At 49.7% G+C, this 19,655-nt stretch overlaps 1 protein-coding gene across 1 annotated transcript in view; it reads right to left on the reverse strand.

Annotated features, from left to right (window-relative positions):
- The window catches only part of LOC134983834 (uncharacterized), a 311,233-nt gene extending 291,931 nt beyond the window's left edge, over positions 1 to 19,302 (reverse strand). The window contains exons 1-5 of the mRNA XM_063949458.1: positions 19,233 to 19,302; positions 17,351 to 17,540; positions 14,968 to 15,046; positions 14,750 to 14,847; positions 14,304 to 14,607 (exon numbers count right to left, since the gene is read on the reverse strand). Of these exons, the coding sequence (XP_063805528.1) occupies positions 14,304 to 14,607; positions 14,750 to 14,847; positions 14,968 to 15,001 (436 nt within the window). The 5' untranslated portion in view covers positions 15,002 to 15,046; positions 17,351 to 17,540; positions 19,233 to 19,302. The remainder of the gene's footprint in view (positions 1 to 14,303; positions 14,608 to 14,749; positions 14,848 to 14,967; positions 15,047 to 17,350; positions 17,541 to 19,232) is intronic.
- Positions 19,303 to 19,655: the final 353 nt, after the last annotated feature.

Consider the following 19,655-nt stretch of genomic DNA (forward strand, 5'->3'; position numbering starts at 1 on the left):
GTACAGCATAACGTCCATATTCAAAGTCCAGGTTTACAGTGACGACTTCAGGCGACGAGCCACTCCGACTGAAGGGTTGACTGTTTCTTGGATCCAGGCGGCATGGTGACAGGGATATCCCACTCAGATAGCAGCTTGACTCCTGCTTCCAATGAGGCAACTGTGTAGGATTTATTTTCATATGAGATGATGAGCTTTATCGGAAAACCCCATCGGTAATTAATCTCTTGGTCACGAAGCGCTAGTGTAACAGGGATAAACGATCGTCTTTTAGCCAAAGTCGAAAAATCCGGAAAGAGTTGTAACCCACCAAGCGCATCAGAGTCGGAGTCTCTTGCCGCCTTTAGGATGCGTTCTTTCATCGTGAAGAAGTGCACTCATGAGCGTGTCTCGCGGGAGCGAGGGGGGCAACGAGCGTGGTTTAGGTAGTCTATGGATCCTGTCTATAAGCAGCTCCCTGGGATCAGCCCTGGGCAAGAGCTTCCTAAATAACGAGGTGGCGTAATCTTCCAGCTCGGAATTTTGCACGGAGTCGGGAATGCCTCGGATCTTGATATTATTGCTCCGAGATCTGTCCTCGATATCCGCAATCTTGAGTTTAAACGCCTCCAGGTCATTCATCTGTTAATCATGTGCCGCTATGAGGTCGTTGTGAGACGAGACCAATTCCTCGACTTTCCGTTCCAGATGGTCTGTGCGTTCCCCTATAGCATGCAATTCTGTCTTAACCTCTCGGACAGCCGCTGTGAGATCTTGAGTCAGCTCTGTTTTAAACGCTGATAGAGCCTGGTACAGAGTTTTGACCGTGAGAGGGGCGTCGGATTCCGGGTCGAACCCCGGCACAGAAGCAGGACTGCAGAGAGGGTCTGACGCAGAGGTGACTATAGGGGACTTCCGTGCAGTAGGAGGGGCAGGAGCCGCTTTCTGAGACGAAAAAGATACTCTAGGAGGGAGCACCTCTTTAACCTTTTTCGGAGGCATTCTGAAGCGATGGATCCCGGAGAATATATGGTGACAGGTTAGGTAAGCATAGAGGTCAAAGGTGGTGGTGTGTAAAGGGTCTGGACTACATCAGAAGAATGGCATCACCAGGGGCCCGGCATCTGGCTGTCAGCCTCCAGAAGAGCCCAAAGGTAAGTGTCCAGCGAGCAAGAGAGAGAGGGAGCCAGATACTCAGAGAACAGTCAGCAGCACAGTGAAACAGAGGTCAGGCAGACAGTGCTCCCCAGGGCAAACACTCACCCCTCCTGGGATATTCTCACGGTGCTGTGCAGGGTCGAGGGGTATGATGAGAGAGCACAAAGAAGAAGCCAGTCCATCCACATCTGCAGGGGGGGATAAGTGGCTATTAACAGGCCTCCACACTGGCAGGGCTCGGCAGGCGGGTGTGTGTAGTTAATTTAGGCCCCGGATCCCGGTGCTGATGTAGGCCTCAACTCCCGGGTGCTTCAAAAGGAGCAGCAGACCCCCCTTTTTCCCCACGGAGGGGGTATTTATGTGGCAGGAGGTCTCAGGGGGAGCAGGTCAGGCCCGTGGGGGCAGAGGAGTGCAGTCGGCCGGCGGGCCGGGTGTAGCAAGATGGTCGCCGCCGGGCTGGGTGCAGGGACAAGGAGGCCGCAGCCGCGGCTCCGGAGGGCGGGTAGCGGGAGCTTGATCCTCGCCATCGTCCCCGATGGTCTGGTGGAGGAGAGGGGCCCTGAATGAGCCGGGTTGCATGTATATGGGAGACGCCAGGGGTCCCGGTGCGGCCGCATTCCGGTCCTGGAGCCCGCGCCCGGGGTAGGCCCCAAACTCGAGGTCCCGGCTTCGGGACGAAGCGTAGGCCTCAACCTTAAAACAGTGCCAGGGGGCACCTCTCTAGCCTCCCCAAGCCCTGGGCGTGTTGGGCACTCGTCAGAGGGGAAAACCAGGGGTGAGGGTCTGAGGTGTATGCTCTTTAGTAGCAGGGCCGGCAGGAGCTCATGCAGGGCAAACTACTCAGGATGCAGGTCAGGCCTCCACCATAAAGTTAGCAGCATCTTGGATGTGCTGTAGGAGTTAATGTCATCCCTGGTTAGTGAATCTAAATCGTCAATTAGATTATCAGACCATCTTGCAATTGCCCTAGTGATCCATGCGCAAGCAATAGTGGGTCTCTGGGCTACCCCAGCAGACAAGTATATAATAAAAAAAATGGAAAACTCTTCAGGAGCTCTCCAAAGCGTGACCGGCTCCTCCAGGGACATTTTCTAAACTGAGTCCGGTAGGAGGGGCATAGAGGGAGGAGCCAGCCCACACTATTAATTTCTTAAAATGCCCATGGCTCCTAGTGGACCCATCTATACCCCCATGGTACTAATGTGGACCCCAGCATCCTCTAGGACGTAAGAGAAAAGCATTTCCCAAAGATAGGTATGTCTTGGTGGGCGTCCTCTGGATCCTATGGACCTTAAAGAGAAAGAGTTCACCATGGTAAGTCTAACATAACTCTTGTTTTCTTCATCAGGATCCGCGCCTCCGTATCCAGTATCATTCCCAGGAACGAAAGCCTCCGTGTTGGTTCCAGGTGAGATTTAGGCAGGCTTAGAATCCACCCGTGATCCTGGAGTAACATCGTTGAGAGGGCAATGCTGTGTAACAACTTCTCCCTGGACGGTGCTTTGATTAGTAGGTCATCAAGGTACGGTATTATGTTCACTCCCCGCAAGCGGAGGAGCAACATCAACTCTGCTATTACCTTGGTTAACACCCGTGGCGCCGTGGAGAGTCCAAATGGCAGTGCCTGGAACTGGTAGTGGCATTCCTGTAACGCAAACCTGAGATAAGCCTGATGAGGCGGCCAAGTCGGGACATGAAGGTACGCATCCTTGATGTCCAGAGACATCCGGAAATCCCCATCCTCCAGACCTGAGATCACCGCTCTTAGAGACTCCATCTTCAATTTAAACACCTTTAAATATGGGTTCAGAGACTTGAGGTTTAAAATAGGTCATACCAAACCGTCCGGTTTTGGCACTACAAACAGTTTGGAATCATAACCCTTATTTTGTAGGTGAGGTGGAACTGGAACAATGGCCTGAGCCTGTACCAGTTGTTGAATTGCTGCCTGTAAGGTCAAGGTTGCTTCTGGAGAATCTGGTAAACCGGATTTGAAGAATCTGGGAGGTGGGAGTTCTTGAAATTCCAGTCTTTATCCCTGTGCGATAAGATATTTCACTTAGGTATCTAGGCATGACGTTGCCCAGATACCTAGGGCTCCCACCTGCCTGTCTTCTAGGCAGTGTGGTCCACTGTGATGCTGAAGGCTTTGAAGAAGCAGAACCAGAGGTCTGTTCCTGAGAACCTGCAGCTACGGCTATTCTGGGTTTACCTTTACCGCCTCTGAAGGCTGTAGAAGAATCCTTGGACTTGTTTTTAAATTTAGCTGTCCGAAAGGACTGCAAAGTCAGAGCAGAGGGTCGCTGCAGAAGGAAGGTATGTAAACTTACACGCAGTGACCTTAGATATCCAAGTATCTAGTTCATCTCCAAACAGAGCCGCGCCCGTGAATGGTAGGCTCTCCGCGCCTTTTCTGGAATCTGCATCCGCAGTCCACTAGCGTAGCCACAAGCCACTGTGTGCTGACACTACCATGGCAGTGGTGCATGCGTTGAGTAAACCAATTTCTTTTATGGCCTCCACCATAAAGTTAGCAGCATCTTGGATGTGCTGTAGGAGTTAATGTCATCACTGGTTAGATTATCAGACCATCTTGCAATTTCCCTAGTGATCCAAGCACAAGCAATATTGGGTCTCTGGGCTACCCCAGCCGACAAGTATATAGATTTGAGAGTGGTCTCACTCTTACAGTCAGCCGCATTCTTTAAGGACACCGCCCCAGGAACCAGTAAGACTATCTTTCACAACAACCTGGACACAGATGCGTCCACTATTGGCGGGTTTTCCCATTTTTTTCTATCCTCCAAAGTAAAGGGGAAGGAAGAAATTAACCTTTTTGGGATCTGACATTTTTGGTCAGGGTTCACCCAAGCTTCTTCAAAGAGGACATTTAACTCCTTTGAAGCCGGAAAAGTAGCTGAGGATTTCTTTTTTGTATTAAAGCAAGATTCCTCAATTACTTCCTCTGCCCTGACAGGAATATGTAAGACAGTTCTCTATGAGGGCCTGGATACCCTGTGCCAGGACAGCTAGCCCCCCCCCCCCCCCCCCCCCACTGGCATCCATATCATCCGGATCAGGATCAGTGTCACCCTGCATGACTTGGGCCAGAGTACGCTTTTGTGGGCAAATGGCGAGGGATTGAGAAACAGGTATGGGAGCTGAATCTTTGTTGATCAGGTCATCCATAGACTGCCTTAAGAATTGTGTCTCCCTTTCATTATGAGTTAGCCTAGTGCAAATATTAGAAATCATCCCTTTCACGGAAGCCAACCACGCGGGTTCAGCCCCACTAGCTTGAGAGAAAGCACTATCTTGGGTGCAGGGTAGTGAGTCCCCAGGGGATTAGAGACATTCTGCAGTACAAGAGATACAGTACCTGGACATGATTGTGAAAGGGACACACACACACACACCAGGTGAAACACAGTATATGTAGGCAGGGTCCTCAGAAATCAGAGCCAGCCACACAGCGCCCCTTTAGCAAAGTTAAACTGAGCTGTGTCGCAATAACAAGCACTTTCGTAGAGTTTTATAAATTTACCCCCCCCCCTTTCACTAAGACCCCCTGGTACCGCTGAGGAGACCTGGAGTCATTGTGGAGGAGCAGCGCTTCCCTGTGAATGCTTCCTGTATGAGCTGCAGAGGGAAAATGGCGCTGGAGAGCTGTAGGATCCGCTCTGAGTGAAGCCCCGCCCCCTGTAATGGCGACAGCTTCCCGCATTTTTTATACTGGCCTAAGGAACTAAATGTCTAACCAAGTGATTAAAATCCCTGTTAGCACAGTGTGGCCAGTGTGGACATTATAGGAGTCTCAGTGCGGCCCTCTCAGTGGGACCCGCTGCAGCGTGCGTCCTTCTGAGCCTCCCTGGAGCACAGCCTGCATGCAGAGCTGCGCTCCTACCCTTGTGCCGCCATTCCCACCAGCGACCTGCTAACCCGGGACGCCCATGCTGTACTCACCACTCTTCTGTCTTCAGGCTCTGTTAGGGGTGGCGGTGTGCTGCGGGATGGTACGCTGTGCCGTGGTGTGGCTTGCAAATGGCTCCCTCAGGAGCTCAGGGTCCTGTCAGCTGAGAAACGGGACCATTAACTCTCTAGGAAGTTGGGCCGTTCTCCCCCCTAAGTGCCACGAAGAAGTCAGTCTGCTGCATAAACAGACCTGACTGAGAATAACAAACATTAAATAAAAAAAATGGAAAACTCTTCAGGAGCTCTCCAAAGCGTGACCGGCTCCTCCAGGCACATTTTCTAAACTGAGTCCGGTAGGAGGGGCATAGAGGGAGGAGCCAGCCCACACTATTAATTTCTTAAAATGCCCATGGCTCCTAGTGGACCCATCTATACCCCCATGGTACTAATGTGGACCCCAGCATCCTCTAGGACGTAAGAGAAAAGCATTTCCCAAAGATAGGTATGTCTTGGTGGGCATCCTCTGGATCCTATGGACCTTAAAGAGAAAGAGTTCACCATGGTAAGTCTAACATAACTCTTGTTTTCTTCATCAGTATCCATAGTGATCCACAGTCCTTACATTGGGGATGTCCTAAAGCAGTTTCCCCTAAGGGTGGTGACACTCCTGAGTAGACAGGAGAATCCAACGTCCTAAGGAAGCTTCCCGAGAGGTAAAGGTATCAAAAAGGCATAAAAACCTCAGGAACGTGTTAATAGAAGACAACGCAGCTGCCTTGCAGAGTTGTTCAGCAGTAGCACCTCAGAGAGCCACCCATGAGGGACCTGCTGAACGTATCGAATGAGCAGAGACCGGAACAGGAAGATCAGCTCGAATGTAAGCCTCTGCAATAGTCATGCAAAGCCACCTGGACAGCGTTTGTTTACTAGCTGGCCAACCTTGCTTATAGAATCCATACAGGACAAATAGAGAATCCGTTTTCCTGATCACTCTGGTACTTTCAACATAAATCCTTAGTGCACGAACCGCATCCAATAAGGCCTCACCAATAACAGGACTAAAAGGCTGGAATCAATATCTCTGTATTTAGATGAAACTTGGACACCACCTTAGGAAGGTGACTCCCCTTGGTCCGGAGAACTGCCCTATCTTGATGGAAGATCAGAAACGAAGGACAGGAAAGCACTCCTAAATCAGACACTCTTCTCGCAGAGGCAATAGCCAGGAGAAATAACACCTGTACAGCCAGCCACTTAAGATCCACTGACTCTAAAAGGCTCAAATGGGGAAGACTTAAGAGCTTGCAGGACTAGGGATATATCCCAGGAGCCACTGGATGTACAAAGTGAGGCTGGATATGGAGTATTCCTTGAAAAAAAGGTACGCCCATCTTGCAGTGGAGCAATCTTTCATTGAAACCACACTGTTAGTGCAGAAACTTGTACTTTCAGGAATGCTAGGCAAAGACCAAGGTCTAACCCTGCTTGTAGAATGGCCAGTACCCTGGAGACCCTAAAGAGGTAGGAGGGTCATAGCACCTAGACGCACACTACTGAAAATCAGCGTGCCAAATCTGGTAATAGATGCGGGTTGAAGTTGCAGATTGTCTATATCTCTGCATCCGAGAACCCCTTAGCTCTGAAAACTGATGACTCAAGAGCAAAGCCATCAAAGACAGTCGAGCCGGGTTCCAATGCAGACAGGGACCCCGAGACAACACGTCTGCTCGCTGTGGCAGTAGGAATGGCATGTCTATGGATAGATTTCGGAGATCGGCGAACCAATGGTGCCTGGGCCATATGGGAGCAATCAGTATAATGGGGCCTCCTTCCCATTAAAACTTGCAAAGAAATCTGGGTAACAGCGATACTGGAGACAAAAGGTATCCCTGAAGGAAGGTCCACCGTACTGATTAAAGGTCCACAAATGCTGCCTGCGGATCTTTGGTCCTGGATCTATAGATTGGGATCTTGTGATTGTGACGCGAGTCCATCAGGTCTACATCCGACAGACCCAATCTGTTTACCAGGTTCTGGAACACTTCAGGGTGCAGAGCCCATTCACCGCTGTGGACATCCTGCCGACTGAGGAAATCTGCTCCCCAGTTGAGGATTCCTGGCAGAAACTCTGCTGAGATGGCCGGAAGGCGAGTCTCAGCCCACTAGAGCGTGCGCTCCACCTTTGCCATAGCCAGATGGCTGTAAGTGCCCCCTTGGTGGTTCAAATAGGCAACTGCAGTGGCATTGTCGGACTAAATCTGAACAGGCCTGCCTTGGAGGAGATCCTGAGCCTGAACGAAAGCTCTGTAGACTGCCCGAAGTTCCAGGACATTGATTGGCAAGCAACTTTCGTCTGGAGACCACCGACCCGGAAAGACGTGAGGACCACCCAATCCAGAATCCATAAAAGGACATCCTTTGTCCAAGTGTGACATCTCTAGCCACCAGGTGAGAGACAGATGTACCTCCAGAGATAGTACCATCTTCTCAGCCCTGATCCAACGATACTGCCTGTTCCACCTGGAAAGGATCATATGTTGTAGGGGCCTGGAGTGAAGATGAGCATACTCCACCATATCGAAGGTGGAGACCAAGGACCCCAGAACCTGCATTGCGGAATGTATGGACACCCAGAGATTGAGCAGTAAGTTGTGGACCATTGACTGCAGTTTGGTAACTTTGTCCACTGGCAGGAAGAGCCTCTGTTCCCACAAATCCAGGAGAGCCCCTAGATGCAACATCTGTTGTGAAGGGACAAGGAAGGGCTTTTGCCAATTGATCAGCCACCCGTGGGTCTGTAGAAAGGCAATGGTTATTTGAAGATAGCAGTGCAAAACTTCCTCAGATTGTGCCAGGAGCAACAAGTCGTCCAAATATGGGAGCACACTGATCCCTTGACGACGCAGCTGAGCACCAATCACCGCCATCAGCTTGGTAAATACCCATGGAGCCGTAGCCAGCCCAAAGGGTAGTGCCTGAAACTGGTAATACTGTGGCAGAACAGCAAAGCGGAGGAATCTCTGATGAGTAGGTGCTATAGGAACATGTAGGTAGGCATCCTGAGTATCCAGGGATACCATAAAGTCCCCTGGCTCTGACATCAGAGCAATAGACCGTATTGTTTAAATACAGAATCTGGGCACCCGCAAAAACTTGTTAAGAGATTTCAGATTGAGGATAGGCCGATAGGTCTCATTGGGCTACTGAATCAGGAAAAGGGGGTAGTGAAAACCCTTCCTCTGTTGTTCTTGAGAAACAGGGATAATAACCCCTACGTTCAGTAAAAAATTAACAGCTCCTTGGAGCGCCATGGCTGCGCCTTGATCCAATGGAGTAGTCGTGCAAAAAAACTGCTGGGGTGGCGGTCTCACAAATGAGAGGGGATACCCGTGAGGCCACTTCTCGCACCCAGGCGTCTATAGTTGACTGGAGCTATGAGACTGCGAATCGCAGAAGTATGCCTGCCACCCTGGGGTCCCACAGGAGTAGGCCCGCCTCGTCAGGTGGAGGGCTTATCCCTCTGCTTGGGGTTCGGGGAATCTGGCCATCCAGGTTTACTTAGTCTGCGACTTAGCGGCCTTGCTGGAGACAACCTACCATGGAAAAGCCTGCCCTTTCACTTTGCCTTGAAACCGAAAATTCCAAAAGAAAGACATCCCAGCCTTCGGGTTAGATGCTGACGGCAAAAAAGCAGATTTAGAAGCCGACAGTGTAGCCACAATATTATCCAATTCTGCACCAAACAGAATGTTTCCAGCGAAAGGCAGAACTTCCAACGCCCTTTCAGACTCTGAATCCGCCATCCAGGAGTGTAGCCAGAGTACACAGCGAGCTACCACTGAAGTAGTCGAGGCCCTGGAAGCCAACAGACTCGTATCCCAGGATGCCTCTTCTATATATCGGGCTGATTGCTTGAGGTTAGCAATAAGAGACAGGTGGTCTATGGAACCATCTAACTTCAGACTGTCCTCTAGTGCATCAGCCCAATTAATGTGGAGGAGTGCACCAGGTGTGCCACGTGAACATCCACAAGAGGGGGAATTTCCCATTTAGCACACTCTCCTTGTGGTAAAGGGTAACGAGATGCTCTTAGGCACCAGGACCTTCTTACTAGGAGCATTCCAAGCTTCCTGAAGGAGTTCAGCATGACACTCAGTGAGGGAACTCAGCCTTAACCACCTTCTGACGCTTAAAGATGATCCTCCTCACCCGACAAAGAGCGAGAGCGAGAGAGAGAGGTGTCCAACTCTTCCTCTGAGGACTCCAGAGTCTGGCCACTGTGTAGACTGTAAGGATAAGAGAGAGAGAGAGAGAGAGAGAGAGAGAGAGAGAGAGAGAGAGAGAGAGAGAGAGAGGTGTCCAACTCTTCCTCTGAGGACTCCAGAGTCTGACCACTGTGTAGACTGTAAGGATAACAGAGAGAGAGAGGTGTCCAACTCTTCCTCTGAGGACTCCAGAGTCTGACCACTTTCTAGACTGTAAGGATAACAGAGAGCGCTTATGTGCCATACTCATCTGAGGACGGTCTGCTGCAACAACTGCTGAGAGGTGGCCGACGTGTGGTCTGAGTAGGTCAATAAGTTCATCCATGGTGGATACCCCGGGGAATGCAATACATGGGGCAATTGCTGCAGAAACCCCACATTAGGCAGCAAAGCAGGAGGCACCAATCGCTCCACCTGTGCAAAAGAAGCCACCCAGGGTGGTTCCTGCACAGGGACTGGTTGGAGCAGCCGTTGTAGGTTTGGCACATAGCATTTATCACAACTGTTCCTGCACAAGGTCCTGTGGAGATAATGCAGCCGCACAGGCCTTACATGGAACCAGCACAGGTGCTATATCCTATTTCTTACACTTTGGAAGACCAGAAGCTAAGCACACACAATGTCCAGCTTTAGCAACTGCAGATGTGACGGCCTTCACATCACACAGTCATTGTGAGGAACCACAGCCCGGAACACCCGTACTCACATGTAAGGGATAGATACAATGCAGTCACACAGTCCGGAACACCTGCACTCACATGTAAGGGATAGATACAATGCAGTCACACAGCCCGGAACACCTGCACTCACATGTAAGGGACAGATACAATGCAGTCACACAGCCCGGAACACCTGCACTCACATGTAAGGGATAGATACAATGCAGTCACACAGTCCGGAACACCTGCACTCACATGTAAGGGATAGATACAATGCAGTCACACAGCCCGGAACACCTGCACTCACATGTAAGGGATAGATACAATGCAGTCACACAGCCCGGAACACCTGTACTCACATGTAAGGGATAGATACAATGCAGTCACACAGCCCGGAACACCTGCACTCACATGTAAGGGACAGATACAATGCAGTCACACAGTCCGGAACACCTGCACTCACATGTAAGGGATAGATACAATGCAGTCACACAGCCCGGAACACCTGTACTCACATGTAAGGGATAGATACAATGCAGTCACACAGCCCGGAACACCTGTACTCACATGTAAGGGACAGATACAATGCAGTCACACAGCCCGGAACACCTGTACTCACATGTAAGGGATAGATACAATGCAGTCACACGGCCCGGAACACCTGTACTCACATGTAAGGGACAGATACAATGCAGTCACACAGCCCGGAACACCTGCACTCACATGTAAGGGATAGATACAATGCAGTCACACAGCCCAGAACACCTGCACTCACATGTAAGGGATAGATACAATGCAGTCACACAGCCCGGAACACCTGCACTCACATGTAAGGGATAGATACAATGCAGTCACACAGCCCGGAACACCTGCACTCACATGTAAGGGATAGATACAATGCAGTCACACAGCCCGGAACACCTGCACTCACATGTAAGGGATAGATACAATGCAGTCACACAGCCCGGAACACCCGCAGTCACATGTAAGGGATAGATACAATGCAGTCACACAGCCCAGAACACCTGCACTCACATGTAAGGGATAGATACAATGCAGTCACACAGCCCGGAACACCTGCACTCACATGTAAGGGATAGATACAATGCAGTCACACAGCCCGGAACACCTGCACTCACATGTAAGGGATAGATACAATGCAGTCACACAGCCCGGAACACCTGCACTCACATGTAAGGGATAGATACAATGCAGTCACACAGCCCGGAACACCCGCAGTCACATGTAAGGGACAGATACAATGCAGTCACACAGCCCGGAACACCTGTACTCACATGTAAGGAATAGATACAATGCAGTCACACAGCCCGGAACACCTGCACTCACATGTAAGGGACAGATACAATGCAGTCACACAGCCCGGAACACCTGTACTCACATGTAAGGAATAGATACAATGCAGTCACACAGCCCGGAACACCTGCACTCACATGTAAGGGACAGATACAATGCAGTCACACAGCCCGGAACACCTGAACTCACATGTAAGGGACAGATACAATGCAGTCACACAGCCCGGAACACCTGCACTCACATGTAAGGGATAGCTACAATGCAGTCACACAGCCCGGAACACCTGCACTCACATGTAAGGGATAGATACAATGCAGTCACACAGCCCGGAACACCTGCAGTCACATGTAAGGGATAGATACAATGCAGTCACACAGCCCGGAACACCTGCACTCACATGTAAGGGATAGATACAATGCAGTCACACACAGCCCGGAACACCTGCACTCACATGTATGGGATAGATACAATGCAGTCACACAGCCCGGAACACCTGCAGTCACACAGCCCGGAACACCTGTACTCACATGTAAGGGATAGATACAATGCAGTCACACAGCACGGAACACCTGCACTCACATGTAAGGGATAGATACAATGCAGTCACACAGCCCGGAACACCTGTACTCACATGTAAGGGATAGATACAATGCAGTCACACAGCCCGGAACACCTGCACTCACATGTAAGGGATAGATACAATGCAGTCACACGGCCCGGAACACCTGCACTCACATGTAAGGGATAGATACAATGCAGTCACACGGCCCGGAACACCTGTACTCACATGTAAGGGATAGATACAATGCAGTCACACAGCCCGGAACACCTGCACTCACATGTAAGAGATAGATACAATGCAGTCACACAGCCCGGAACACCCGCACTCACATGTAAGGGATAGATACAATGCAGTCACACAGCCCGGAACACCTGTACTCACATGTAAGGGATAGATACAATGCAGTCACACAGCCCGGAACACCTGTACTCACATGTAAGGGATAGATACAATGCAGTCACACAGCCCGGAACACCTGCACTCACATGTAAGGGATAGATACAATGCAGTCACACGGCCCGGAACACCTGCACTCACATGTAAGGGATAGATACAATGCAGTCACACAGCCCGGAACACCTGCACTCACATGTAAGGGATAGATACAATGCAGTCACACGGCCCGGAACACCTGTACTCACATGTAAGGGACAGATACAATGCAGTCACACAGCCCGGAACACCTGCACTCACATGTAAGGGATAGATACAATGCAGTCACACAGCCCGGAACACCTGTACTCACATGTAAGGGATAGATACAATGCAGTCACACGGCCCGGAACACCTGCACTCACATGTAAGGGATAGATACAATGCAGTCACACGGCCCGGAACACCTGCACTCACATGTAAGGGATAGATACAATGCAGTCACACGGCCCGGAACACCTGTACTCACATGTAAGGGATAGATACACTGCAGTCACACAGCCCGGAACACCTGTACTCACATGTAAGGGACAGATACAATGCAGTCACACAGCCCGGAACACCCGCACTCACATGTAAGGGACAGATACAATGCAGTCACACAGCCCGGAACACCTGTACTCACATGTAAGGGATAGATACAATGCAGTCACACAGCCCGGAACACCTGCACTCACATGTAAGGGACAGATACAATGCAGTCACACAGCCCGGAACACCCGCACTCACATGTAAGGGACAGATACAATGCAGTCACACAGCAGAGCTAGCACCAGTCACACACAATGTAAGTACATAACAATTACAATGGGCACTGAAATCATCTCCTCGCACCACAGTGGTAGGTAGGACTAGTGCATGTATAACCTGGCCACTTCTGGAGACAGAACCCAGCATTCCCAGAGCCCGGCATCACACTCATTCCCACTGGAATGTCACTCAGAGACTCTTATAAGGGAAGCATGTGTGGGAGGGGCAGCCGAGAGGGAATCCCAGCTGTGGAATCTGGCTCTGGGAGAGGACCTACCTCCCCTGGCTGACATCACCCACCAGGTACCCTGGCCTCCATTATCCTATATATGTATTATATGCATGCCCTGGTGGTCTAGTGTAACCCGTAGCAGCAGCCAGGGATCACATTAGAGCCTGCGGAAGCATGGACTACATGTATTGTGGGTCCCACGTGCCGGAGAATGCCTTACCTGTCCTCCGGCTGCAGTCCGGGGCCCTGGACGCTGCACTAGCGCGGCGATCAGGAAGTAACCACGCCGGAATCATCAGTCTCTTAGCCTCACTGACGTTGCGGCACCAGCGGGGGATTGTGGGAGCAGCAGCGGCGGCGCTCAGAGAGACTCCCAGCGCTGCTCATTCATTCCTCTCCGCAGTGTTACCGGTGCTCCGGCTTCTGCCAGCACCAACACTAAAACTGCCCACTGGCCAGGGGCGGGGTACATGGGGAGGAGATCCGGAGCATCCTGGGAAATAAAAGCTTAACTGTGTGATGCCCGGTCGACTCTTACCACCTACACCCCGATGTAAGGACTGTGGATCACTATGGACCCTAAAGAAGAAAACGCCCTTAACAGAAAACACCCGATACAAATGTTGCTGCTGACGGGCGCAATATTAGCATTTCAGATCACCACCCCCGGGGGACGCGAGCTGAAATGCGCAAAACTTTTCGTGATCGCGCCCATGACGTTAGTTGGGTTAAGTAGCTTTACAAAGCTAATCCAGACTGCTATGGGCGCGATATGACCAAAAATGGGGAACAATTGAATATTGCCCCGCAAACTCCTGTCACTGTAGACGGGAGATCGGGCGTGATATTACAATTGAATATCGCCCCTTGTGTTATAAACACCCAACTGAGAACAGGGCTGAAGGTCCTAGACTACATCACTGGGCAGATACATTTCCATCATTAGTCTGTAATAAGAGAGGAGGGTGTAGGATAAGAGATTGCTGTAGTGACTGAGCAATGAGAATATGTGACTTCTGTAATAAGTGTTTATTACTCACCTGTGCTGATATCTGTAGGGATCTCCTCCTCCTTACACTGCTGATCACCCCTCACATACGTCTCTTCTTCTCCCGCTATATGTTCTGCCTTTATATCAGTCACATACGTCTCTTCTTCTCCCTCTATATCTTCTGCCTTTATATCAGTCACATACATCTCTTCCTCTCCCTCTGTATCTTCTGCCTTTATATCAGTCACATACGTCTCTTCTTCTCCCTCTATATCTTCTGCCTTTATATCAGTCACATAAGTCTCTTCTTCTCCCTCTGTATCTTCTGCCTTTATATCAGTCAGGCAGTCATCCTAAATAGCCCACAAAACAATATACATTAATAATATCTGATTTCAGATAGTGTAATATCAGTGTATTATACACACAGCTCCTCTACAGATCATACAGTAACACTCCCTTTGGTATATTGGGGAGACCCTAAATCCCACCTACCTGATCCTCCTGTGGGATCCTGTGGTTCTCCTCTGTACAATCCTGGGAATACAGAGGACGGGGACATCTCTCTGGGGTATCTCTGTTACTGGGCCCATCTGTAGGAGACACACAGTGACTGAGTACAGTGTATATATGTGATTATCAGATGATGTGTGTGTATATAGGGGGCACCATACCTGCTCTCCCCTATACAATACATGACAGTCTCCTCTTACCCAGTGATGTGAGGGGCCGGTGATTCTCCATCATCACGTCGTTGTACAGACCCCTGTGTTCCTCTATATACTCCCCCTCCTGCATGGAGACATAGACAGTGACATCCTGACACCTTATAGGAACCTGACACACACAGTGATACAGTCATCCCCCAGACACGTCCCCTGGTGTTACTGTATAATGTCCCATTCCCAGCAGTCACCTCTCCAGTCATCACCCAGACGTTCCCCTGGTGTTACTGTATAATGCTCCATTCCCAGCAGTCACCTCTCCAGTCATCACCCAGACACATCCCCTGGTGTTACTGTATAATGTCCCATTCCCAGCAGTCACCTCTCCAGTCATCATCCAGACACATCCCCTGGTGTTACTGTATAATGTCCCATTCCCAGCAGTCACCTCTCCAGTCATCACCCAGACACATCCCCCGGTGTTACTGTATAATGCCCCATTCCCAGCAGTCACCTCTCCAGTCATCACCCAGACACATCCCCTGGTGTTACTGTATAATGTCCCATTCCCAGCAGTCACCTCTCCAGTCATCTTCCAGACACGTCTCCTGGTGTTACTGCATAATGCCCCATTCCCAGCAGTCACCTCTCCAGTCATCACCCAGACACGTTCCCCTGGTGTTACTGTATAATGTCCCATTCCCAGCAGTCACCTCTCCAGTCATCACCCAGACACATCCCCCGGTGTTACTGTATAATGCCCCATTCCCAGCAGTCACCTCTCCAGTCATCACCCAGACACATCCCCCGGTGTTACTGTATAATGCCCCATTCCCAGCAGTCACCTCTCCAGTCATCACCCAGACACATCCCCCGGTGTTACTGTATAATGCCCCATTCCCAGCAGTCACCTCTCCAGTCATCACCCAGACACATCCCCTGGTGTTACTGTATAATGTCCCATTCCCAGCAGTCACCTCTCCAGTCATCTTCCAGACACGTCCCCTGGTGTTACTGTATAATGACCCATTCCCAGCAGTCACCTCTCCAGTCATCACCCAGACACGTTCCCCTGGTGTTACTGTATAATGCCCCATTCCCAGCAGTCACCTCTCCAGTCATCACCCAGACACATCCCCTGGTGTTACTGTATAATGTCCCATTCCCAGCAGTCACCTCTCCAGTCATCACCCAGACACATCCCCTGGTGTTACTGTATAATGTCCCATTCCCAGCAGTCACCTCTCCAGTCATCATCCAGACACATCCCCTGGTGTTACTGTATAATGTCCCATTCCCAGCAGTCACCTCTCCAGTCATCACCCAGACACATCCCCCGGTGTTACTGTATAATGCCCCATTCCCAGCAGTCACCTCTCCAGTCATCACCCAGACACATCCCCAGGTGTTACTGTATAATGTCCCATTCCCAGCAGTCACCTCTCCAGTCATCTTCCAGACACGTCTCCTGGTGTTACTGCATAATGCCCCATTCCCAGCAGTCACCTCTCCAGTCATCACCCAGACACGTTCCCCTGGTGTTACTGTATAATGTCCCATTCCCAGCAGTCACCTCTCCAGTCATCACCCAGACACATTCCCTGGTGTTACTGTATAATGTCCCATTCCCAGCAGTCACCTCTCCAGTCATCACCCAGACACATTCCCTGGTGTTACTGTATAATGTCCCATTCCCAGCAGTCACCTCTCCAGTCATCACCCAGACACATCCCCTGGTGTTACTGTATAATGTCCCATTCCCAGCAGTCACCTCTCCAGTCAACACCCAGACACATTCCCTGGTGTTACTGTATAATGTCCCATTCCCAGCAGTCACCTCTCCAGTCATCATCCAGACACATCCCCTGGTGTTACTGTATAATGTCCCATTCCCAGCAGTCACCTCTCCAGTCATCACCCAGACACATCCCCCGGTGTTACTGTATAATGCCCCATTCACAGCAGTCACCTCTCCAGTCATCACCCAGACACGTCCCCTGGTGTTACTGTATAATGTCCCATTCCCAGCAGTTACCTCTCTAGTCATCACCCAGACACATTCCCTGGTGTTACTGTATAATGTCCCATTCCCAGCAGTCACCTTTACAGTAATCACCCGGACACATTCCCTGGTGTTACTGTATAATGTCCCATTCCCAGCAGTCACCTTTCCAGTAATCACCCAGACACATCCACTGGTGTTACTATATAATGTCCCATTCCCAGCAGTCACCTCTCCAGTCATCACCCAGATACGTCCCCTGGTGTTACTGTATAATGCCCCATTCCCAGCAGTCACCTCTCCAGTCATCACCCAGACACATCCCCTGGTGTTACTGTGTAATGCCCCATTCCCAGCAGTCACCTCTCCAGTCATCACCCAGGCATGTCCCTTGGTGTTACTGTATAATGTCCCATTCCCAGCAGTCACCTCTCCAGTCAGCAGCTGAATGATCTTGTTGGTGAGTTCCAGGATCTTCTGATCATTGTGTCTCTCATGTGTCAGTGACTGAGATGGAGGCACCGTGATGGGGCTCTGGGTCCTGCTCAGTCCTACACACAATGTGATGGCTGCTGGGTGTCTCACACTCACCGGAAGTCTTCTTCACTACTGTGTTAACCTGCAAAATGGAGGAGACATGAATATTAATGTAAATGCTCCGAGATCCCTCACCTCTCCAGTCATGTCCCTGTAATATTACTGTAGATATTAGTGATGTCACTGTGACACTCCCAGATCCCCTCACCTTCCTAGTCATATCCCTGTATTATTACTATAGATATAAGTGACGTCGCTGTGACACTCCCAGCCTCCCCTCACCTCCCCAGTCATGTCCCTGTATTATTACTATAGAGATAAGTGATGTCATAGGGACACTCCCAGGATATACATTTGCTTCATGCTGCTCCAATTATCATCTGTTACACATGCCAGGGATATTATGGTCTCTGCTTTAATATAATCTAGAATTTTAGCAATATTTTCAATCCCTACAATTATATAATAAATTCATAATAATAGTGACACTATTATGAAAATAATAACAGATGTCTTTAAAAGCAGGACACCTCAGACCATTCCTCCTGTATTGTAGGACATTACCACCAGTCCCAATGTATAATAATAATACCAGGACTCCACAAACTGCTGTCCCTGTATAATAATAACCGTACAAAAAAACCTGCTACCCCTGTACAGCACTAATAACAACGACAGGACACCCCATTCTGCTCTCCTTTATAGTAATAATAAAATGACATTACAGGATGCTCCCCCTGTATAATAATAACAACAGGACACTACAGGCCGCTCCCTCTGTATAATAATAATAATAATAATAACAACAACAGGACACTACTGGCTGCTCCCCGTGTATAATAACAGGACACCACAGGCTGCTCCCCGTGTATAATAATATTAACAGGACACCACAGGTTGCTTCTCTTGAATAACAACAACAACAACAACAACAGGACACTGCAGGCTGCTCCCCTTGTATAAAAATAATAATAATAACAATAACAACAACGACACCACAGGCCGCTCCCTTTGTATAATAACACGATACTTAAGGCTGCTCTTCCTGTATAATAATTACAGGACACCACAGTCTGCTCATACTGTATAATAATAACAACAGGACACCAAAGGCTGTTGCTCCTAAATAATAATAATAACAACAACAACAACAGGCAGCTCCCCCTGTATAATAATAACAGGACACAACAGATAGCTCACACTGTATAATAATAGTAACGGGACACCACAGGCAGCTCCATCTGTATAATATTAATAACAGTACACCACTGGCCACTATCCCTGTATAATTATAACAACAACAGTACAGAATAGGCCGCTCCACCTGTAAAACAATAACAGGAAACCCCAGGCTGCTCCTCCTGTATAATAATAATAACAGAACAACATAGACTGCTCCCGCTGTATAATAATAACAACAACAACAACAGGACACCACAGGCTGCTCCCCCTGTATAATGAAAACAACAGGACACCACAGGCTGCTCCTCTTGTATAACAATAATAATAGGACACCACAGGCTGCTCCTCTTGTATAATAATAGTAATAATAACTACACCAACAGGACAACATAGGCTGCTCCCGCTGTATAGTAATAATATCAGGACACTACAGGCTGCTCCCCCTGTATAGTAATAATAACAGGACACCACAGGCAACTACTCCTGTATAACAATAACAACTGGACGCCACAGGCTGCTCCTCCTGTATTATAATAATAACAGGACACTACATGCTGCTCCTCCTGTCGCCATTAGCTGATTTAGAACCAACCATCACGTGATTTTCCTGTGTGTGGAATGGAATGCAGTGACCGGAAGTAAGGTGGACCGCTCAGGCCGGAAGTAGGGAATGATTGGCACAGGCTGCTTCCTAGCGTCTGGCCCCTCCCATCCCATGCCCCGCCCTCAACTCCGCCTTCTGTAATAACTATTACCGTACATGTACTCAGTGCAGGAGGCCGGCGGCCATTTTCTTGTAGACCAGTCCGGCAGCAGCAATAGGTTCCCTGGCCGTGTAGTGACGTCAGGAGCGGCGGCCATTTTCCCCTGGTCTGAGCTCCGCCTTCCTTCTATCATTCCCACAAGGCAGCAGGAGCAGAGAGCAGCCATTGCTGTGTCTGGCAGCAGGTAATGATATTATTATTATTATTCTATAGGCTGAGCAGCTCTGGTGTCAGGTTCTGTACTACAGGGG

Source organism: Pseudophryne corroboree (genome assembly GCF_028390025.1).
Source record: "Pseudophryne corroboree isolate aPseCor3 chromosome 3 unlocalized genomic scaffold, aPseCor3.hap2 SUPER_3_unloc_26, whole genome shotgun sequence".
Classification (NCBI taxonomy): Eukaryota; Metazoa; Chordata; class Amphibia; order Anura; family Myobatrachidae; genus Pseudophryne; species Pseudophryne corroboree.